Source organism: Polypterus senegalus, chromosome 3, assembly GCF_016835505.1.
Source record: "Polypterus senegalus isolate Bchr_013 chromosome 3, ASM1683550v1, whole genome shotgun sequence".
NCBI classification, from domain to species: Eukaryota; Metazoa; Chordata; class Cladistia; order Polypteriformes; family Polypteridae; genus Polypterus; species Polypterus senegalus.
The window spans coordinates 36,833,779-36,858,746 of NC_053156.1; the positions used below are offsets into that span (position 1 = coordinate 36,833,779).

The 24,968-nt window shown below is 38.1% G+C and overlaps 1 protein-coding gene across 1 annotated transcript in view; it reads left to right on the forward strand.

The window, feature by feature from the left end:
* tnk1 (tyrosine kinase, non-receptor, 1) overlaps window positions 1–24,968 on the forward strand; it is a 105,700-nt gene that overhangs the window by 48,080 nt on the left and 32,652 nt on the right. The window contains exons 4-8 of the mRNA XM_039746952.1: window positions 9,386–9,547; window positions 10,277–10,432; window positions 12,913–13,190; window positions 14,022–14,148; window positions 20,747–20,893. Of these exons, the coding sequence (XP_039602886.1) occupies window positions 9,386–9,547; window positions 10,277–10,432; window positions 12,913–13,190; window positions 14,022–14,148; window positions 20,747–20,893 (870 nt within the window). The remainder of the gene's footprint in view (window positions 1–9,385; window positions 9,548–10,276; window positions 10,433–12,912; window positions 13,191–14,021; window positions 14,149–20,746; window positions 20,894–24,968) is intronic.

Below are 24,968 nucleotides of genomic sequence, written 5' to 3' on the forward strand. Positions count from 1 at the left end.
CTATGCAGCCCTCAGCCTTGCTTTTGAGTTTGGAGCTAGTGTGCTTGATGTGAGGCCTATTTAATAATTTCAGGCAAGTAAATTTGTCAGGACTCGCTTGTTATCTTTGGTTTTCAGATCTGAACCAATTTTCATATTTTCATGCAACATAATAAACAATGAGTCACAAAAGGGATGTAAAGATATGTACACTGACAATGACACTGGAGGCTAAAGTATAACAAAAACAAATGTTTTTCCTCTATATATCTAAATACTATCGTGAACAGTAGGGGGTGCCATTATGCCACCACACCCCAGATATTCAAGACCTAACACAACTTTGAGTTGAGTAAAATGGATTTTTAATCTGCACAGCTCAATAATGCAATGATCACAACCAAAACAATCACAAAACCAATGTTTTCTCTTGTCCAATTGAGTGTCGCCTAATGCCTCCTGATTCTGACTCATTTGTCAGGTGTGGCAGTGGGCTCCTTTTAAGCTGGACATGGAAGTACTTCCAGTGGCATGTCTTGACTTGTTGGAAGTACTTCTGGGTCATCTGGAAACAACGGATGACCTCCCTTGGCAGTGCCCTGTTTTGTTCCCCAAGGACCCCTATAGGGCTGTACTTCCAGACTGTAATTCCCATTTGGCCCAGTGGGTGTCCAAACTGGGACCATTGACAAGGAATACTGCCACCTATTTATATGGGAAATTAACTGATTCTGAATTACAACTCTCCTCCATCCATTATTTCCTCCAGCATCCCAGCCAGGGAGGAAATTATAAGACTACCAGCCAGATAATGTTTGTAACTCTGCCATTCCTCCATTATTACTTCCAGCTGGGCAAGTCTTCTGGGGCACTTGTACAGTATATTTATATACAGTAATATATACTATATATACTGTATATATATATATATATATATATATATATATATATATATATATATATATATCCATCCATCCATCCATCCATCCATCCTCTTCCTCTTATCCGAGGTCAGGTCGCGGGGTCAGCAGCTTGAGCAGAGTGGCCCAGACTTCCCTCTCCCTGGCCACTTCTTCTAGCTCTTCCGGGAGAATCCCAAGGTGTTCCCAGGCCAGCCGGGAGACATTTTCCCTCCAGTGTGTCCTGGGTCTTCCCCGGGGCCTCCTCCCGGTTGGAAGTACCCGGAACACCTCACCAGGGAGGCATCCAGGAGGCGTCCTGATCAGATGCTCGAACCACCTCATCTGACTCCTCTCGATGCGGAGGAGCAGCGGCTCTACTCTGAGCCCCTGACAGATGACTGAGTTTCTCACCCTATCTTTAAGGGAAAGCCCAGACACCCTGCGGAGGAAACTCATCTCAGCTGCTTGTATTCGCGATCTTGTTCTTTCGGTCACTACCCATAGCTCATGACCATAGGCGAGGGTAGGAATGTAGATCGACTTGTAAATTGAGAGCTTTACCTTACGACTCAGCTCCTTTTTCACCACAACAGACCGATGCACCAATCCGCCTGTCGATCTCACGCTCCATTATATATATATATATATATATATATATATATATATATATATATATATATATATATATATATATATATATATACATATATATCTTCATGTCACAAATAAATTGCATTATTTTGGTTTTGTTTATTTCAACAAACAGGTGTTTGGGTTATCTGTGACTGTAAGTCTATCACCACAAGCAGATCATAACAGAGAAAGTGAAAGTGTTTAATGTAGACATTTGCTGATTTATGAACCTCATGTATAAACTGAACAGATTTCTTCAGCTAGATAATGAAACAGTGATCCTCACTTGACCCACATTAATTTGGTGCCAGCCTTTGTGGGCATCTTATCGATTGTTTTAATTAATTACTAACCCCTCTTTCCCAAAGTGCTATATAACCAATACTCCATACTAATGTGCCAAGTAAATAGCAAAGGATCTGAAAATATGGGGAGGCTGAATTCAGCTCATATGCTCCTCAGTTTATCAGAGAATAAGAATCATATAAAAATTTCAGTTGGTGGCTTTGGTGTTCATTTTTATCGGAAGGCTTTTAATGGATATAAATTGTACTGCTCTATGTACAGTATTTGACTTACCTGTCTTAACCACCTGATACAGACTTATTGCTTTTAAATTTTAGGAGAGCCATGCATGAAGTGTAAGCACATTTTTGGTTGCAGCAGCTGGCACTGTACACTCTCAGATTCAAAAATGTCATTTTGCTTGTTTCCTGCTCACTTTCTTTTGCCTGGCTATGTGTCTCGTTATATCTTAATGAAGAACCCTGGTGGTTTTCTTTTAGCTGTTTATGTGATCCCTTTCCCTAATGTTTGTCAGACAATGTAATGTCTATGACTTAGTGGGAATTATAGTCTTTAGGATTTTTTTTTTGGGATGAGACACAACAACATTAGCTCCCATACTAGTTACAGAAATGCTGCAGGCAAAGATGAAACTCTGATGTATTCAAAGACATGCAGAAACAGAGTCTGATGTGCTGTCTGTGGGAATTCAGCTCTGTGTAACCTCCTGTTAGGAGAAAATTGTGTAATATGTGGTAGGATAAGGACAAGAGGTGTGTATTACCAAAAGAAATCCTATTTATTAAAATAACAAAGCATAACAGGGAATATGCAGTCAAGCTTGCTTGATTGGGATCATTAAATTTAAGATTAATTTAATCACTAATGAATATCCAACAAATTCATCCAACTATCCAGTTACAAAATCACTCATAGTAATTGTATTAACTGTTGCAGGGATGGAGCTGGAGAATATTCTGCCGCATGAAGTAAGCAATAAGGCAGGAACCTAGAATGGGTGGGCCCAACAATGCAACTCCTCAAAGCATATTCAAAGAGTTCTCTCTGCTTACAACCAATAATTAAGAACCTCTGTTATACAGAAAGAGAATATGGCCAAGTATCATGCGTTTTAAGAATTTTCAGACACTCTTTTTGCTTCATTGCATGTACAGTTAGGAATATGGGAAAGCTGTTAAAAAAAAAGCATTTTGAATTCATCTTCTGCTGCTGGAGGTTAAACATCCTCATTATTATTAGATTAAATCTTTTCCAATACCTCCTCTGGGGATCCTGGCTTTGAGTGTGGGAAATTAACCAAATAAATAATGTGAATGCAATCTTTGTAAGGATAGGAAATCTGCTCCACAAATATGCTCAAAATAAATGAACGTGAATATTAGAATTGTCCATCAGGTGACAGAGCTCAGGGTTGGAGATGTTGAGTCTGAGTCAATCTAACTGGTGAGACTTGTAAAGACAATTGAAGACAGCAGTCACATTGGCACTGGTCAGTACACCCGTTTACAAAACAGTAATTGGCACACAAGTTCACAGCTGGCAAGAAGTCTAGGCTTAAACAGTCGACCACCATGCTGTCACTCATGTAACTAGGAATAAGCAGCATCAGCATTGTAGTAGTTTGCATCCTAATTCTAGGGCAGTAAGTCCAGTCATTCTTTATGCAAACCTGCTTTGTCCAATTCAGGGTCATAAGGGAGGGAGCCTACCTCAGGTAGATCAGGGGCAACACCTTTGTTGTCCCCTGAATTTACACAGGGTATTTACCTGTCACAGTTTAATCAAAAGTTTTAGCATTCAGCTTTTATTTTTTACTTTCTCGTATATGAAGTATAGGGAAAGTATTGGAATCGTCCAAAAATTTGATTTTGAGATTCTAATGAATCTCGATGTTTCAGACCTCCCTAAGTCCAAAAATACCATTTTTGGAATTATGTGTGTGTGTGTGTTTGAGTGTGTCTGTGTGCAAACACAATAACTTGAGTACGCTTTCTCTTAGGTCAACCAAATTTTGCATACAACTATTAGGTACAAAACATAGTTTTCTATCAACTTTTGAGCTATTTCTGCTCACCGGAAGTAGTACTTTACCTGAAACGTTTCCCCAAAATATTACAAAATATGATAATTTCACATCATATTATGGAGAAGTACCAGATTCTAAGCATTTTTTATCGCTTTGCGTTTTTTCGAAAAGATGCCAATTTTCCGTTTGGCGTTCAAATGGTAATACATACATATATGATAACGTTTCTGCTTTACATAAATGAAATTATGTGTACAAGTATTACATTACACACATTACTAAAGTCTCTTGCAACTTTTCACCCACTTCCACTTACTGAAAGTGATAATTTATCTGAATTGTTTGCCAAAATAAAATTATCATGGCAAATTTTTTATTTATGTATCTGCAGGGTCCGATTTATTCAACTTTATTTTTATAATAGTTGTTCAATATATTATTAATTTGATTTGATTTGATGTTGATGGCTCTTAAATCAGAATTTCTCAACCTGTAAGTATTTGCAACCCGAGTTTTCATAACAGTTTTAATTGCGTCCCCCCTAACGTTTTTTGAAACCCTAATAAAATGTATAATTCCTATATTTTTTGCTGCTGATACACCGCTACAAGTTTTATTATATCAACTTAACTTTTATCGACATTTATCTAACTCTATATTTTTTTTTCTAGTATCAGAATGCAGTTTAAGTTAATTTGTTTTGGTTTCAATAGATGTATTTTTCATATTTTCGATTCTTGTTTCTTTTTTTCACATCTTCGCGCCGCCTTTTTAGTTACTTCACCACAGGTTGAGAACCGCCACTTTAATGTACATAATATAAAAATATAATCATTGTCTTGCGGTTTACTCCTCAAATATCCATCCCCATATCTTAGTATACGAGAAAGTCGAGGGGAGACCACTCCCAGTTTTTTCTAGATGTTATTATTGTACTGAATTCAATAACTGAGTAACAAAAATATAGGAACATTACAGAAAGGAACTCACACATAGCCAGAATACAAGGATTAAATCTCAGTACATCATCGATTTTTTGAGAGTACAGTAAATTAAAATTCAATAACCAAGTCATAACCAGAAAAGTTTATTCCAAAATTGCAAAATTATTTTGCAACAAAGTTCAGATGATGTTTAATATACAAGGCCATTTTTTTAAAACATGATGTCATGGATCACATGGCATGTATATCATGTGCCTAGCAATCACATAGCATTTTAGGAGGCTGACACAGAAAATGAGGGCATTGAAATGAAACTGGTTTTTAGTCATCTCAGTAATCAGTTTGAGTCATCTGGAATTAACTAACATTTTTTTTGGTTGTTTAGAACTATTATACTTATTCTGGCAAATATGTTTTGTATTTTTGCTTTGGTGTAGCTGCTGCCATTTGCTGTTGATCCTTGTATGATTATGTCTGTGTTGTTTATTATTGCCATGCTTGTTGCCAGAAATGTGAACTGGAAGACATGTGACATGTTATGTCATCACTCCTCAACTATTTAAGTTTGCTGTGCACAGACTGACACATCCAAGCATTTGAATTCTCTTCTGAATATTAATGATTTTTATTCAGAGTAGGCTAAAGATTTTGAGGTTGAGACTGAACTTTATGAGACACAGTGTATATTTAACCTGTAATTCTGGGGTGAAGTTCCTGTCTTTTACCAGTTGGTTCTGTTTGTTTTTTTGCCTGTTTCTGTTAGGCTTGTCTTCCCTTTTTTCTATTTTTAATTGCTGATCCCTCTAGACACATTTTTTTGAGATGTCACCAATAAAAATGTCATACAAAACGTTGATAAAATAATGTTACATATATAACAAATAAAAAAATAATATATATAGCAGTAAAAATAATAAATTACATTATATAAACCTGGCAGTTAATTTTTCTTGTTCCTGTGCGATGATGATGTCACCATTCAGTGACAGTGAATTTGTGATTGCAGTGATGCCTGATATCATCACTATGGTGCATGTTGTAATAGAAAGCTTATGATATCACGGGGGTGAAAACAAAACTGTCAAAAAAGAGAGAAAAAAGCACTTAGCTTGACATTAAATGGTAAGTTAACATCTTAAAACAAATAGCTGTTAAGGCACAGGAAGGTAGCACATCATCACAATGACAGTCTCTGGTTTGACAGGACCATGGACTAGTTTAATCTGTAGCTTAGCTCTTGCCTCTCCATCTGTGACCAGGTAACCTGCCATCCAAAGCCTGCATGGATCAATGAATTACAGAAAGACGTCTCTGAGATTTTAAACCATAATGATAGATAGATACTGAGCAGACACTGTGTTAATTGCTCTTTTTATCAACTTTTAAAACATTAGTTACAGAAATAACTTCAGTAAATAAAAGTTTCACTAAACTCTCCTATTCTTTCGGTAATTTCTATTGGTTATATCAGTGGTTTCAAAACTCGGTCCTGGGGACTCACTGTGGCTGAATGTTTTTGTTCCAAACAGATTCACAATCTGTGATAATAATCAATCTCATTTAATTAGCTGGTCTTTTTTACTCTTCTCTTATTCTGCATTCAGAAAAACAACAGTATGGTTTTTACATTTATAAGACATTTAGAAATATTTCTATTTTTTCCTAAAGCTATAAATGCTTAACTCTCTTTTGTTGTTTTCCTATTATTTTCCTGTGTAGTTTGCTCCCTTCATTTAACCCTAATAGTGACAATTATCAACCAGCACAGCAGACACCTGGGATGATGAAAGCTGCAACGACTTCAGTGTCAGACCTGCTAGTAAATAATTGATTATCCATCCATCCATTTTCCAACCCGCTGAATCCGAACACAGGGTCACGGGGGTCTGCTGGAGCCAATCCCAGCCAACACAGGGCACAAGGCAGGAACCAATCCTGGGCAGGGTGCCAACCCACCGCAGGACACACACAAACACACCCACACACCAAGCACACACTAGGGCCAATTTAGAATCACCAGTCCACCTAACCTGCATGTCTTTGGATTGTGGGAGGAAAGCAGAGCACCCGGAGGAAACCCATGCAGACACGGGGAGAACATGCAGACTCCACGCAGGGAGGACCCAGGAAGAGAACCCGGGTCTCCGAACTGCGAGGCAGCAGCGCTACCACTGCACCACCGTGCCACCCTAATTGATTATTTATTAGTAAATAATCAATTAAATACCCAGAACACCTGGAAACGCAGAATGAGAATTAGGTTGAAAATACTGTTAACAACTTAAAAAAACTACATATAACTGCTTATTACATTTTAATAAAAATCTACCAGACTTAGTTTGTAATTTCTGCATTGACTCCAAAGCACAGAAAGTGGGAAATAATGACTCACTTAATTAGGCTAAGAGTCCAGTAAAAATGGAAGTTGGTTAGAACAAAAACCTGTAGCCATAGTGGGTCCCTAGGACCGAGTTTGGGAACCACTGGGTTATATGAAACATCTTGTGATTGAGCTATGGCTTAGTCTTGTTGTGTAGTTTTTAATAAATGTTTACATATGAAAGGCACTTGTCTTACAGCTTACAGACTGTTCTCAAAAGTGCATTCATATTTTAGTACAATGTAATTTTTTTTTACGAGTGAATTTAGTAATTTAAATATATGAGCACATATGAATATATTACAAAAGTTACATATACATGTCTGTGTAGCCATTTAAAAAGCATGAATTACAGTGAAGGACAAATTATTTATTATTGTGTAGTACATAAGCCAGTGCAATTACACCACCTGAAGTGTAAAGTGATTACTGTGTGTAGAAGCTGCATTTTGAATTACTTTTAGTCTATTAATGCATTAATGAAGAAAACCATTGAGAAAGGATTTACAGTAAACTAGGCAAAAGCTGACAAAGATATGACAACATCCATGTTATTGGGAGAGGAATGGGTAGAGTCTGATGATACGATTACTCAAATTGGAGTCTTGACTGACACACAAATCCGTGACTCAGAATTTTGGCTTCTGTCAAGTAAAACGCCAAGGCTTTTTCAGACAACAATAAGATAGATGATTCATACTATCTAGTATTCAGGTTGTACTGTATATGGCTAGAAGTAATATTCATGTAGACTTGGATGTCATCAGCAAATGAATGGATCATAAGGCAATTTTGACAAACACATAGGGACTACGCACAGAATCATTACAGACATTACAGATCACAGACAATAAGGAAGTGAATTCAACATTAAAGAAGACAATAGACATAGGAAATGTCAAAGGGTAATCCTCCATAACCCATCGGGTGGTTCACAAGTGAGTGTTATGATCAAACACATCAAAAGGAGCAGTAAGACTAAAGAGAAGGAGAACAGAAAGCAGCATTCAAGGGGAATTCATTCTTGATGTGTTGGGGCCAAGTTTCAGAAAAGAAAGATTCAAAGCGACGACCAGCAGGTATCTCTCAAATGAGTCAGGAAGAAACAAGACAGTTAAAGGTTGGGAAACCAATGATAGTTTTCAGATGTGGTGAATGTTAGACAGAATTAACAGCCTGTTGTTTTTTTCTTCAACTAAAGGATAGCTTGTAACAGTCTGAGTGCAACATGAACTGAGCCACGGTGATTAACACCGAGGACTTACATAGTTCCAGCATTCTGATTTTGAATCTTGTGCTTCAGGAAGTTTGCACATTCTCACTTTGGCATTTCACATATTCTTCCACATTTCAAAAGATCTTCATGTTAGTTTAACTGGAGACTGCCCTGTAATGGACAGGTATTCTGTCATGGGCATTTTCCTGTCTTGTGCCCAATGATCCCAGGTTGGTCCTAGCCTATTCCTCCAAAAAAAACCCTAACTGCATTAAGCAGGTTGGAGACTGTTATGTTATATAAATATAAGGAATAAAACCTCACTTGGTTGGTGCCTTGCACTTAATGCTGCAGTACCCGTAAACTGGATTAAGTAGGATTAAGACTGTTATGTTATAAAATTAGCTCAAAGGGACGACTGTGGAAGTGTTTGTAATGAAAGAGGCAATCTCAGAATAGCAAGACTTGAGAAGATGGTTAGGCAGTTGACCAAAAATTAGAAAGAAGGTAAACAACATGAAAAATAGTTAAAGAACCTTATTTAGGAAAGGCAGAATGGCAAGGGAGAATCAAGGCAGAGCAGATTTACATTGAAGAGAAGCACTGGAGACAAAGGAAACACCTTAAAAGAAAATGGTGAAATCATGGCAAATTGGTGAAGGTGAGGGATCTGAAAGAGACTAACTATAGTCTTCCTGTAGCTCATCCAGAGATTTAACTGCTTCATCTACACAGCTGTTGAGCTTTCTGACTGCTGGTAACCCTCATTGCCAAAGACCAGAAATGGACTACCAAACCGTGCAATGTATTTTCTTGATTTAATCAGTCATAATGTCAAGATAATCTTCATTATAAAGGTGTGTGTGTTTTTTGAAATGTAAACTTCAATATATGTAACTATTATTGGTTATTTTTCCCAAGCAAAAAATTTAAAAAGCCTTGCTGTTTAGTAATAGCATTGTGATCGCATTGTTCTCATTTGCTTTGTCTCCATTACAGGTTTTCAGCGTACGTGAGCAAGCATCATCTGCTAACACTGAACCTGAACGCAGTATGACCTGCCTCATCCAGGACAGTGAATTGACCCTGTATGAGAAACTCGGCAGTGGCTCATTTGGTGTGGTCAAGAGGGGAGAGTGGAGGAGTCCATCAGGGAAAATGGTAACTATCTTTAAGCCAGAATCCTCAGGCTTTAGAATTTTGTAGCCCACTAAACTGTCTGGTAAATCTGTTGCCAAAATCAGTTTGAATATATGTATGTTTTAGTTTATTTTCGCATATGTGATTATGATAATGATTACTTTTACTCACCTGTGAGCAGAAAAATCTTTCCAGCTTAATCAGTTCAGTTAAACTAAATGTCATGTTTTGTGCTCCTCCAGAGAAATTATCCCTCTGGGCTATGGGAAAAGAAGATAAAAACAAATTCCAAATTTCAGCCAGCACTAGTAAATGTCTATCTGCACCTTCTTCTCCTTCATCTTCTGTTAGCTTGTGTTGCATTTCATTATTGTCTGGTTGCCAGTTAAGGAAAAATAAACAAAAAGGGGTTCATAATATTAAAATCAATTTAGTTAAAATTAAGGCAAAAAGTATATTCTGGTAGCAGCAGTAATTGTTAGCTAATTAAGAATGTGCCAGGAATTAAACCCTGTAACCCTAACCCTAACCCCTATCTTAACCTCTTCTTCTATAAATAGGCTGACAGAAAACGTATCCTATCTTTTCTTTAATATCCTTGTTTTACTCATTGTATATATCTAGGATATTCTACCAAATCCTGAGTTTCCATTATAACATGTGTCATTTACTATAATCTGCAATGCAAAAAAGTGGCCTGCATTTCAAAAAAAAATCTTCAGTTATCTTCTAAATCTCTACCACATCCAGATAAAGGTTGCTGTGAAATACCTCATACCTGTGGACACATCAAAAGAAGCAGAAATTCTGAAGGACTTCTTGCAGGAGGTGACAGTAATGCATGCCCTTGATCATCCCAACCTGATCAGACTTTATGGCGCGGTACTGACCCACCCTCTTAAGATGGTATGATAACTTGGTTTACGTTTTCCTTTAGGGTACAGTAGATTTTCTTTTCCTTGTTTCCACTGCCTGTTGGTCTAAAATATTCACAACTTTCCATTTATATTGTATTTAATAGGTTGAACATTTTGAAAAAAAAAAAATATATATATATATATAGACTCACGCAAACATGTTGCATATGCAGTTATTCACTTTATTATAAAACATTGAGTCACAGGTATAAATATAAAACGCAAAATACTAAATACGCCTGAATTTGTACAGGCAGGCTTGTGGTGTGTCAGTATAGTGGACTAACCTACACAATGAAGAAACAAAAGAAAACTTCAACTAACTCAAGGATAAGGTGACTGAAAATCACAAGTCTTGGGATGGAGACATATATCCAAGTCAGTGACTATCCTTTGGGGTCCAATTAAATCAGTCTTATGAAATAGAAAGAGTACAGCACAGTTGTAAGTCTTCCTAGATCAAGTAGAAGATGAGTGAGGAAGACTACCAAGACATCTCTAAATACTATGAAGGAGTTAACAAGATACAATTGCAGTGCATACAACAGTTACCACTTAGGTGCTTCACCATTTGCAGCTTTTTGGAAGAGTAATAAAGAGAAAGCCACTGTAAAAAAATACACACATACACACACACGCAGAGTTCACCAGAAGGCACATGGGAGCCTTGGAAGTCAGCTGGAAGAAGGTTTCACAGTTTGATCAAGGTCTTTGCCTATCAAACTAAATATCATGTTTGACCAAAGACTTGTGAAGGTAAACTGAATGCAGCAAAATACTCAGAAATCTAGAAGGAAAACCTGATGAGGTCTACATGAACCCTGCACCTTGAGGGAAAATGTGTTTTCCAGCAAGACATCCAAGCAAAAATCCAAAAACTACACAAGAATGTCTTAAAAACAAAAATGTTAATGTCTTAGATTGACTGAGTCAGAGTCCAGATCTCAATCCAATTGAGAATATGCGACTGGCCTTGGCAAAAGCTGTTCATCCTCAATCTCCATGCAACCTGACTGAGAGTTTTATATAAATAATATATAACTAATTTAGACCACTTTGCAGATATCTTTTTTCACTTTGACATTAAAGAGTGTTTTCTGTTGATCTGAATTAAATCAACTGTGATTCAATGTTGTAAAAATGTGAAAACTTCCAAGGTGGGAGGTAAGTACTTTTTACAGGCATTGTCTCATCACTTTGAAGATGTCATTTGGGACAACTTTTGGAAGATGTTGCCATGAAGGCATTCAAGAACATGGGGTCCAAAAATGTTAATGTCCATAAGTAAAACATAATGGCATTGTGACAATTTTAAAGAAAATGAAAAATAATATTTATAGTGACATGAAAATAATGTTTTAAAGTTGTAATTAATTTAGATCATTGTTAAAAAGCCTAATTCAACCCATTGTGATACAACATACAACAAAAAAATATGACTTATGAACATTCCAAGGAGGGTCAAAACTTTCAATAGGCAATGTATATATTTTATAAATGTACTGTATATATATAAATTGGGGTCTAGCACACTTATGACCTTTCCACAACTTCACAAGAGATAAAGTGGTCAATAATAGCATCTGTTCTTGCCCCTCTTATCCTCCCAACCTTCAACTCCCCAGTAAGGCATGGAGTCTTCTTTTAAAACATATTTCAGGAGCGTAACCTGAAAGCACTTCTTGGTCAGATAAAGCTTCTATTTCCCTAGAGCTCCCCACAGCAGCCATAAAAGTCCATAACAGAACTGCTCTCCTAAACTACACTTTCCTGGCAACCCCTGCGGGAGCCCAAACCAAAGAAGGGGGAGAAAAGTTCTGCCACCTTGCAGCTTGGAGGAACACATGCCCATATCTTTCTATTATCTTTGCTTCCTGTCCGATGGAGTATTGGCTCTGTGGTTAAGGATCTGTTCTGTATCTGGAAGGTTACTGCCATTACTGCCAGAAGGGATCCTACTCTGTTAGGCTCTTGAGCAGGGCCCTTAACCTAAAAGTTGATTCTGAGTGTTGTACAATGGCTCACTCTGCTCTTTGAACTGGAAAGGTCATGCAAAAGGGCAGTTTCCCCTCAGGGTAATTAGCAAAGTATAATAAAAAAAACAAAAAGGTGCCACCAATCAACCCAGACATAGTGCTAAACTCAGAGCACTCACCTCAGTTTAAACTACTTGTTTTCAAATTTGTAGATTTTTATTGCATATTGAGTAACTTTTTGCATGCAAGTAAAATGCAATAAGCTCATTTCCTGGATCCTTCTCTGAATCTTTACACCCATGGATTCTCTTTATAAATTTTTATTTTTTAAATAAATGATGACTCACCTACTCTTCCCTGACACAATTCACCTCCCACGTGTAGCATCATCCTGTAGGGCAGACACCATTCTGTAATATTTTTAATGATATTTAGACATTAATAAATTAGAGATGACCTGTTTTCCACTGTCTCTCTTTCTGTGCTCCTCTAGGTAACAGAATTGGCTCCCCTGGGCTCCTTGCATGACTGCCTCCGTTCCCGATATGGCAACTTTTCTCTGATGCGTCTTTGGCTCTTTGCCACCCAGATAATTGCAGGAATGGCATACCTGGAATCACGTCATTTCATCCACCGGGATTTGGCAGCAAGGAATGTGCTGCTGGCATCGGCCAGTCTAGTTAAGATTGGGGACTTTGGTTTAATGAGGACACTAACCATGGAGCAGGACCACTACATTATGTCAGCACACCGCAAGATCCCTTTTGCCTGGTACACACAAAAATAAAATCCTTTTCTTTACTCTTTATTCATTGGCCAGATATGCTTAAATGCAGAAAGCCAGTATTGTGGGCAGGACAGCATCAGTACAGAACTGCACATAGGATAGGACAGATGATGTATATCCCTCTTGATCTAGATCTAAATATGACTAAGAGATTTCTTCTATTCAAAATACAAAGTAGCCTTTTCTATCACAATTCATTAGTTGCCACTCCACCAGGGTATTTTTCCTGCCTTGCACCCAGGGCTGCTGGGATAGACTTCAGTTTCTCATGACCCTGAACTGAATTAAGTGTGTTTAATAATGGATGAATGGTTCTAAAAATGCTCTAATATTTTATAAGAATACATTAAAGCCCATGTAAATAGCTGCTCTGGGTGTCACATGACCTCTGAGTTTTGGCCCATACTAAGCTCCAAAAATGCTGAATAGCTTGCTTGACAGAGAGTGTTCTGTAGTGTTGTCAAGTTACAAGTCCATATTTAGGCTCCCATAATAAAATGATGCCTCCTAGTGTGCTTACCTGATAATACTGTTCCCCCATTAGCCACGCACTTCATGACTTGAGGAGAAAGTTGGGACTCTATGGTTGCCACTGCATGACTTTGCAGTTTTGACAGACAGACAGACATGCATTTCCATTGATCTCCCTATTTTTATTTTTTTGTTTAAATGTTGCCTCTTTAGTAATTTTCACAACCTGCATGCCAGTTGGTCACAAAGTCCTGAATTGATCATGTCAGTCACTAAACAACTGCTCACACTTTTTAAATAGGACTTTGCCACTCATCTCTAATGCTGTTCATTTACTTTTTCAGGTGTGCTCCAGAAAGCCTGAAGGTTGGCACTTTTTCCCATGCCTCAGACGTATGGATGTTTGGGGTTACACTTTGGGAGATGTTCAGCTACTGCCAAGAACCTTGGTTGGGGATGATGGGGAGAGAGGTACTTCCTCCTAATTTTTTTTCACTTTATATACAGGCTGGACAAATGTAGGTTTACAATTTCTGAGCTGAGTGGCAATTTGAGCACTTACAAGTTTAAACTTAAGTCTACTGTGCCCTTGTGACGTTCTTTTGAGTTAATAAAGTTAATGAAGCTATTGAGTTAGTAAAGCTATTGTAATACTCATAACCTTCTGTGATGTGTGGGTCACAGACTTGCACAAGAGAGAAGTGAGTCCAGATTTCCGAAAAAATCAGCTTTATTTTCAAAACATTTATTCAAATGGTAGGCGTCAAACACACGCAGCATGACGTCATCTTGCATTCGTTCCCTTCTCAGATCAAAAGAACAGATAGCCTTCCTGCACAACAGAGGAGACAGAATGTGAGCGCAAGGCCAGGCCAGTGGCCAGTTTTAAATGTTCCTTACATTAACCTTCGGGTGACAGGTGCATTATAAGGTGAGCCTGCGAACTTGCAGTTGTACCAGCAGTGAACAACCAATCCCTGTCTGCGTTAACAGAGTATGTCGCATAGCGCAGCTGGGGGAGTGTTGGGGTCTCAAAAATCTCATATAGTAACCTGCATGTCTTTTTCCATGTGGAACTGTAAACCTACTTTTTCCCACCCCATATACTATACGAGTATATACAGTATGTAGTGTATATTGTGAAGTGTGAGTCCTTGACTTGCACTCCAAAACACAAGTCTGAGTCTCAGTACTTTAGCAAAACCAATTTTATTTAGCTTGAAACAGGAACAGCACCGTTATTTATTGTAGTGGGATCTGCAACTCTCCTAAACACAGAAACAGCAGTCAGGCAGGGTCATGGCCAGGATAGTGGTCAAGTAATCCTGTTCTCTGCATTTATAATGTTCCTTGCATCACCTATCGACAGCAAGCGCTTATACCGTGATTACGATCAACTCGGATCTGCTTTAGCTGCGAGCCGCTTCCATGTTGGGAGCCCGCAGTTGCCCCGGAAACTGACAAACTGTCTTCCATAGAAACTGCTATCACGCTTCAGAATGCACTTCAGTGCATCATCCCATTTGGGATAGTCCCAAACGAGTTTAGAAACCGTACAATATATATATATGTACTGTACCTATATATAGTATATATATGTGTGTATATACAGGGTGACACAGAAAAACGGGAACTTTTGAAATGCGTAGTGGCAGCCATGTACAGTTGGCAGCACTGCGGAACAGGGACCTTGAGCTGTAAACAATCTCGTCATTTAGTAACTTAGTAATCAATTTCAAGGCAATCAATGGCAGCTGTGCGAGAATTGTTTGGTAACCGTGTCATCTCAAGATTCGGTGACATTCCCTGGCCCTCAAGATCACCGGATTTGTCCGTTTGTGGTTTTTTCTTGTGCGGCTATCTTAAGAGTCGGGTCTACACGACTCGGCCAAGGACACTGAATGAACTGTAACAAAGAATTCAAGATAAAATTTGTGGTATCCCAGCAGAGATGTTGCAGCGATCAATGGGGAACCTCAACAGCAGATTGGAAGAATTCATACGGACAGGAGGACGCCATCTACAGGACGTAATTTTCAGACATTGATAATTTGGATTACTGTCTCTTAAAAGGCAAGTTGTAGTGGTTCAATTGCTGTCAATAAAATTTTTTTGTTGGATTTCTTCTATTTTTATTGGGTTTTTCAAAAGTTCCCATTTTTCTGTGTCACCCTGTATATACAGTATATATACTCTATATGTATACTGTATGTAGTATAGTATGTATATATATTATGTCTGTAAGGCATTTAACGTTTGGTGCAAAATTTAAGAAATATTTCGTTTTGATATACACAAATCAAAAGTTGCAATTTACATGTAACATTACGCGTTCATTTTGGCTGACAACTTCACTTACAAAATTTGTGACGAATATTACTTAATTTCTGTCAAATCAATAACTTTTTAAAAGTTCATTGTTATCCAGCATTTCCAAATCAGTCAGACTTTCATGGGATGTGCTTGCCAATCTCTGCCTGAACCCCTTGTTTGACAGCTCCTACTGAGAGAACAGCTCACAATTCTCCTAAATCCCGGTGAAGTTAGGAGTAGTTTCCTAAATTAGGAAAACTGGCAAAATGCTTTTACTCCTACTGCTTTTTTTATATTTTAATTTTATTGAATTTTTTAAAATTATATAACACTCCATACACATAACTTGAGTTTTACAAAAAGAAAAGAAAAACATTCAAAACAAATCAACCCCTACCCCTAAGAAAGAGAGCTAGGCCAGCAGTATAAAACTTTTTGCTAGTAAAGACAAATGAATAGATAAAATAATAAATGAATAAAGAAAAATTGAGTAAAAGAGGGGAGAGAACCTGCTTCCTCAATTCAAATGCTTATTCTAAAATGTTATTGATTAAATCCTGCCAGGTTTTGAAAAAGTCTTGTACAATCCAATAAGTGCGAATTAGATTTTTTCCAGTTTCAAATAGTATATAACATCAGTTACCCACTGACTTAACAGAGGTGGGTTAGGATTCTTCCAGTTGAGCAAAATAAGTCTACGTGCCAATAGTGCAGTAAAGGCAATCACAGCTTGTTTGTCCTTCTCACTTTACTTTCTAAGAGTAAGGCCAAAATTACGTCACTCTGAGAGTTTTGAGACCATTAGGATCGTTTAGCCACTGTGAGGTGCTTGATAAATATGGGCACAGGTCATGTCAAGCATGTATGTCCTCAGATGATTCTGTACTTATGAGGCATATCCATAAGGGTAACGAGACAGAGCATAGGAGTAAGGTAAACTTTTTTCATTTTGCAGAAAGAATTTTCTTCAACTTAACATCAGTAAAACTAAAGAACTGGTTATTGACTTTTACCAAACCACAGAGTCTCTATGCCTGGTCACTGTTCAGGGAGTGAATGTAGAGTTGGTGCATTGCTGCAAATACTTGGGGGTCCACATCAATGACAGGTTAGACTGGTCTCAAAATACAAAGGACATATAGAGGAAGGGACAGCCTTGGGGGCTGTGTTCCATTAATGTGGGTACTGACATGCTTCACATGTTCCGCAACTCTGTGATGGCCAGTGAGATTTTCTGCGCTGTGGTGTGCTGGGCCAGTAACATCACTTCAAGAGGGGCCCACCCTATCAACAAGCTGTATATTGTAGAATTAGCCCAGACACAGGCAGACGCTAAGGACACAAGTTTCAAAAGCACACATGATTTATTATCATTTAGCATCCCAACAAGCACCAACATACTTTACTTTTTCTTCCTTTCTTTTCTTCTTGTTTATCTCTTTCTTTCTTTCTTTCTTTCTTTCTTTCTTTCTTTCTTTCTTTCTTTCTTTCTTTCTTTCTCCTCCACTCTCTCTCTGGCAAGCTTCGTCCTCCTCCTCCCAACTTTGGCTCCAAGAATGGTGTCTGCTGGCCCCTTATATAGGGCACCCGGGAGTGCTCCAGGTGTCTGATGATGTGCTTACAGCAGCACTTCTGGGTGTGGAGGAAGAGCTGCTCTCCAGAGCTCAGCAGTAATTGTAGCATCCCCTGGCGGTGCCTGTGGATCCCATCAGGGCTGTATCAAACTCTAATGCCCATGAAGCCCTGTGTGAGTCCAAGGCACCGCTACAACCCATGGGTGCTGCCATCTAAAGTTCTGGGGGAGGTCACACTCTGGCCACACTTGCTCCCCCCGTGCTTCCAGCGTGGATGTGTCGCGCCCAGGCAAGGGCCCCAGTCATCTTCCACTGTATATGATATATACTGTATGTATATATATATATATATATATATATATATATATATATATATATATATATATATATATATATATATATCATGTATATATCATGTATTTATTTATTAATTTTTTTATGCATACTTGATGCATATACTGTATATTTTAAAGCTGTCATTAATGTTTATATATTTTATATAAAAAAGACCCGGTATGTTTCACTTGAAAAACTGGGATACGTTATTAAAAAGCAATTAAATGGGATTTCTGCTTTTGCCATAATATCAAAAGGTATCAAGTATCATAAACTTTCACTGGTATTGGCATCAAATACAAAATTTCTGGTATTTTTACAATAAAATTCTGGTATTTTTTTTTCAGTATCCCTCCTTTTCTGTTTGCTAATTTTTGAGAGGATTTGTGTATTTTTGGTAAACCTTTCTACATTCTTAAAACAAGTTAATATATGGGCATTATAAGGTGCAAAATAAGAGCCCTTATTGTACAAAATACCTTTTTACAGACAAATCCACACAGACTTCCACAAACACTCCTCCTTTTCCTGCCCCGGGTTAGCTTTACCTTCTGCCTCCTGACTCACTAGACAGCTTGCTTTTTTGTCAGACTGGGAGTACTTCCAGTACCAGACCAGAGCCCAACAGAGGCACTTTATGGTCAGACAGAAGCATCCTGAAACAGGTTGCCCTTCTCCCTGCAGTGCCCTCTGGCAGTACCCAAGGATCCCAAAAAGGTTGTTCCTCAGGACTACAATTAACATAAATCCCTGTGAGTGTCCTTATTGGGTCCAAGCCAGTGAAGCACTACCATCTGTTTCAGAGGTGGGTAGTAATTTGTTACATTTACTCCGTTACATTTACTTGAGTAACTTTAAAAAAAATTGTACTTCTAAGAGTAGTTTTACTGCAGCATACTTTTTACTTTTACTTGAGTACATTTGTGAAGAAGAAACGCTACTCTTACTTCGCTACATTGGGCAACACTTTTTTCCATTTATACATTACACTATATTTTTTCTGCAGTGGGCTGGCGCCGTTCCCGGGGTTTGTTTCCTGCTTTGCACCCTGTGTTGGCTGGGATTGGCTCCAGCAGACCCCCGTGACCCTGTAGTTAGGATATAGTGAGTTGGATAATGGATGGAATATATTTTTTGGATCTACTGCATGACTGTTTCACCAATCAGATGTAGCAACAATAATCACATGACTCCGTTTCACCAATCAGAAGTAGCCATGCAGTCACATGACTACACACAAACTTCCTGCGTCTGCGAGAGACTTTAGTCATGCAGGGCTCCTGTTCACTGCTAAGCAGTCACAGCTTCACTACAAGAACCTCGAGAAGCTTAACCATCACTTCACTGAGTGAAGAACATGCACAGACAGTCAAGGTAAAGTGAGACTTCTTGTACGTGTACAAGCTGCCTTGTTCTGTTATTTTCTATCAGCTGTGATATTTGGAGGGCAAGTGTGTGACGATGCTGGTCCCATAAACACTCCCTCTTCCCACATGGGAGTCTGCTGAACCCACACCATCGATAGTTATGACCGAGATGAGCTGACATATGAGGATAATTCACTGATGAGGCCAAAGGATTGTGGAAAAAGTGCTCAAGTGCTTTTATTAAAAGCCAATCAAAACAAAAGCAAAATCAACAAAAGTGTCAATGGTGTTCTAAAAACAGTACATATATAAATCCATAAAATCATTGTGAAAAGGATAAAAAAAATCAATAAATCCGTTAAAAATCAGAGGTTAAAATGCAGACTAACTCCTCCTGATCTCAGCCCACCTCCTTCTCATTCTCCTGGCTCACCCATTGCTCACGTAGCTGGCGGAGACTCAGCAGCCACAAGCTATTTTCTTTTCTTTTCCTTTCTCCTTTTCTTTGATTCCCCTTCTTTTTTTGTGCTGACCCATATATATACACTCCCTTCTCCGTGGGCCTTAATCACACACTGCAGGAAGCCAATGAAGCAATTGAGAACGATCTCACTCCACCTACCTCATTAACTCCCCACGGTCATGCAATCGCGCCCACGGAGAGTGACACGGCTTTATGGATTTGAAACTGACCTTTTTTTTGAAGCCGCGGACACGCCACATCACAAAGTGAATATGAAGTATTATACTGCATCTTGTCACTGTAAGTAGTTTGCACTGTTCAAACATACATGTTACCTACTGTAGGTATTGGCTTCAAAAGCTTGGTTGTGAAAAACTGAGATTTGGAACTTTGTGTTATTTGTGCATCTTTATTTTGTAAAGATGTTATTTATTTTTACTCATTTTTTATTTTATTACTTGGAAGTAGCAGAATTTGCACATTATTTTATATTACAACATTTCTAAAAAAGAATCATTTATTATGTTCAAACAGTTACTCAGTACTTGAGTAGTCTTTTCACCAAATACTTTTTTACTCTTACTTGAGTAATTTTTTGGACGACTACTGTTTACTACTACTTGAGCAACATTATTTTTAAGTAACGCTACTCTTACGTGAGTACAATTTTTGGCTACTCTACCACCCTCGGTCTGTTATACTAGGGTAGGAACTGCCCTTGATATCCCAGCTCCCCCTTACTGCATGGGATGTTGATTCAGCCCCATCCCGGCCAGGTTACGTCTCCTTCCATTCCATTCCACTGTCCTTACATTATGGGGTCCCAGCTGGGAAAGGTTCCAGCACAGCACTTACACCCTGTAAATCACCCTCAGTGTAATACAACTTACTTCTCCAAGATAAGCTCATGTGTAAGTCAGTGAAATGACTCCGTTGTACCCACAGCACATTGTAGCCTTCCTTAAGAGATATGATTCCACCCGCTTGATGTTTATGTGTTTATTGTTTTCCTCTAGATCTTACTCAGGATAGACAGAGAAGGAGAACGCTTAGAAAGGCCCCAGGATTGTCCACTGGAGATGTACTCCATCATGAGGCAGTGCTGGACTCATAATCCTCAAAGTAGACCAACCTTTGCAATATTAAACAACCTCATCAGCAAGGTAAGAATTGTGTTTTCATGCCCACATCATAATTTAATTTTATTAGTGACTTTTCAGAAAACCAGAACTGCGACACAAGATACAGTATATAAAGTATAACTGATATCACAAAGATTAGATGTCACATAATCAACTGCTTCCACCCATCCTTACTACCATGGGGTGTCTAAGTGATATAGCCCATTATAAAATTCAGTTTTCAGAACAGTAGTCTGATTCAGTTAGTTGAAGTACCACAACTTGGTTTGAAGAGGTGTTACAGAAAATAACCTTCCTAATGCATCCATTCGATAATCAAAAGATTACTAAGAAGGTGTTAAAGTGACATAGTTAATGTTTAGTCCAGTTTTTTACAGATAAAAGAAAAAATACATTGTTTTACTGGATACAATATCTAGTTTCACAAAATAATTGCGTTTAAATGTCCAACTATTTCCATCAAACACCTATTCCTTCATAAAATGTTTTTTTTTCAGATACTTGCTTAATCCAATTCAGCGTTACAAAGTGTGAGAGCCCATCTTAGCGGCATTAATTTATAAGACAGTAATCAACCCTGGACATGCATGTCTTTGGGTTATTAAAGGACAAACATCCATCCAGACAAAAGGAAAATATGCATGTTCCATACAGATGGCAAGTAGCCTTGCTATTTAAGAGCAGCACACTGGATTTCCGAGGCAGTGCTAACCACAGTACAACCATACTGTCCTTCAATAAATTACAATAAGTGTATTATCATGGAAGTTCCTTTGCTTATTATTTGGTTCACTTACACTATGCAGTTACAGTATAGTTAACTATGTTGTGTGAATGAATACTAGGCATATCTACATTATAGCGCCCCACGTTTAGAGCTTTATTTGCATCTGGCCAGCTGTTTTAAGCAAAATTAGACTTTTGTATAACCATTTTATAATGCCCCTTGTGCACAGTTTTATCTGCATGTGGACAGCTACCTTAAGCAAACTGACACTCTTGTGTAGTTGCCTTATAATGCCCCACACATATGGCTTTCCCACACGTGTACAATGTTTTAACCTGAGACTTCAGTGCAGCTCCTTTTAGCGCCCCGTGTGTACAGCTGTGCCAAGCAGAATGCGACTTTAGTATAGCTGCGTTATAGCATCTCATGTGTATGGCTTTCCTACACGTAGACAACTGCCTCAAGCAGACAATCTTACTAGCCTGGAATAAGTAAACCAAATGATTCTCTTCTAACCTGAGTGTCACTCGACACTGGTGCTACTTACAAAAGCAGGTGCCCACTCACTGCGCTGATTTGTTCTGAAGACGTCCCCCTTAGTCTTGTAATCTCACTGGGAATATGGCAATCACCCACACTAGGTGCTTTTAATGCTAGGCCATGATCCAACAACACAATATAAACTATCTATTACAATAAAGAAAACTAATAAAACACAGTAAAACCAATAGTATTAAAAAGTATGAAATGTTTTTGAAAAGAATATTTGAAGGATACTTTCTGTAAAGATACAGATAATGATGAGTACGAGTCCTTTCAAGCCTGGGTGCAGCGCTGCTTAATATGTCTCTTCAGTCTGCAAAGTTCTTATGTCTTGCCAGTTTCAGTGGGAATACAGAGGTCTTGTTTGGGGGTCAGTAGTGGTGAAGATCTTCTGTTCTTGTTTTTGTTGTTTTTTTCTCTGTGCATCCTGCATCCCAAATTTAAAGACCACTGCCCTTAAGGAATTAACAATGAAAACAAAACTGATGCATAATATTAAAACCACTATCAAGTCATGTTTACATTAGAAGACTGTGTTTTTTTCTCAGGGTGATTCCCATGTTAATCTTAACTACCACAGGCTAATAAATAAGATTCTTTTTCACATTCCAAAAAATAACTGATAATCTATTTTTAAGACATTTCTTAAAGAATAATGTAAAAGTTACAAAGTTCAAATAACTAAGTTACAGAGATTTAGTCAATACCTAGCGGTTTGCACTACAATTTGTTAAAAGATTCAAAGCATCAAGTAACAAACGCTTCAACACAAGTGTGTTTGAATACTTACTTAAAAAAGTAACAGTCTAGGTTACTGTGATTGCTGCAGGATGTATCTGACCTAAATAGGCTCATCCTGTAATTGCTTTTCTGGGCAGTGAGAGGATTGTATTCATTTTAATGTACGTATTCATGTCAAGTTTCACACTAGATTACACATATAATCTTCCCCATTAAAGAAAATCTTGTTATTATAATATTATTAAGGTGTATTGGCGAGACAGTCCATATTGTGAAGTCAAGTTGTTAGAACAATGTGATAATTATGTTATTTAAAATATTAATTATGTTAGTTAATATACTGTATATATATATTCCAAAATTTTTTTCCTCAGAATTCTACACACAACACCCCATAATGACAATGTGAAGAACAGCTTACTTGAGGTTTTTGCAAATTTATTAAAAATAAAAAAACTGAGAAATCACATGTACGTAAGTATTCACAGCCTTTGCTCAATACGTTGTCGATGCACCTTTGGCAGCAATTACAGCCTCAAGTCTTTTTAAATATGATGCCACAAGCTTGGCACACCTATCCTTGGCCAGTTTCGCCCATTCCTCTTTGCAGCACCTCTCAAGCTCCATCAGGTTGGATGGGAAGTGTCGGTGCACAGCCATTTTAAGATCTCTCCAGTGATGTTCAATCAGATATAAGTCTGGGCTCTGGCTGGGCCACTCAAGGACATTCACAAAGTTGTCCTGAAGCCACTCCTTTGATATCTTGGCTGTGTGCTTAGGGTCGTTGTCCTGCTAAAAGATGAACCGTCGCCCCAGTCTGAGGTCAAGAGTGCTCTGGAGCAGGTTTTCATTCAGGATGTCTCTGTACATTGCTGCAGTTATCTTTCCCTTTATCCTGACTAGTCTCCCAGTTCCTGCTGCTGAAAAACATCCCCACAGCATGATGCTGCCACCACCGTGCTTTAATCAATCAATCAATCAATCAATCAATCAACATTTATTTATATAGCACATATTCATACAAAAAAATGTAGCTCAAAGTGCTTTACAAAATGAATAGAGAAATAGAAGACACAATAAAAGATAAACATAAGTCAACATTAAATAACATAGAATAAGAGTAAGGTCCGATGGCCAGGGTGGACAGAAAAACAAAAAAAACTCCAAAGCTGGAGAAAAAATAAAATCTGTAGGGTTCCAGACCAAGAGACCGCCCAGTCCCTCTGGGCAATCTACCTAACATAAATCAAACAGTCCTCTTTGTATTTAGGGTTTTCATGGAAGGACCTGATGATGATGGTCACGTAGACTTCTGGCTTTCAGTCCATCAATGTTGGTGCATCATGATGCTTTGAGTAGGTGGTGGTGGCGCAGGCCGCCACCACAAAGAAACCGGAAAAGAAACAGAAGAGAGAGTAGGGGTCAGTATGGATTTTAGAGCCACATGAATAGTTATTATGAAGAATTGAACATACAGAGTATCAGTATTAAGTTAAAGTGAAGTTATAAAAGGCCATGTTAAAGTAATGTGTTTTCAGCAGTGTTTTAAAGTGCTCTACTGTATTTGCCTGGCGAATTCCTATTGGCAGGCTATTCCAGATTTTAGGTGCATAACAGCAGAAGGCCGCCTCACCACTTCTTTTAAGTTTAGCTTTTGGAATTATAAGGAGACACTCATTTGAAGATCTAAGGTTACGATTTGGAATATAACGTGTCAGGCATTCCGATATATAAGATGGAGCGAGATTATTTAAGGCTTTATAAACCATAAGCAGTATTTTAAAGTCAATCCTGAATGACACAGGCAACCAGTGTAGTGACATCAAAACTGGAGAAATGTGTTCGGATTTTCTTTTCCCAGTTAGGATTCTAGCAGCTGCATTCTGCACTATGTCTTTTTGGGTAGTCCTGAGAGGAGTGCGTTACAGTAATCTAGTCTACTGAAAACAAAAGCGTGAATTAATTTCTCAGCATCTTTCAATGATATAAGAGGTCTAACTTTAGCTATGTTTCTTAAGTGAAAAATGCTGTCCTAGTGGTCTGATGAATATGCGATTTAAAATTCAGATTACAGTCAACGGTTAC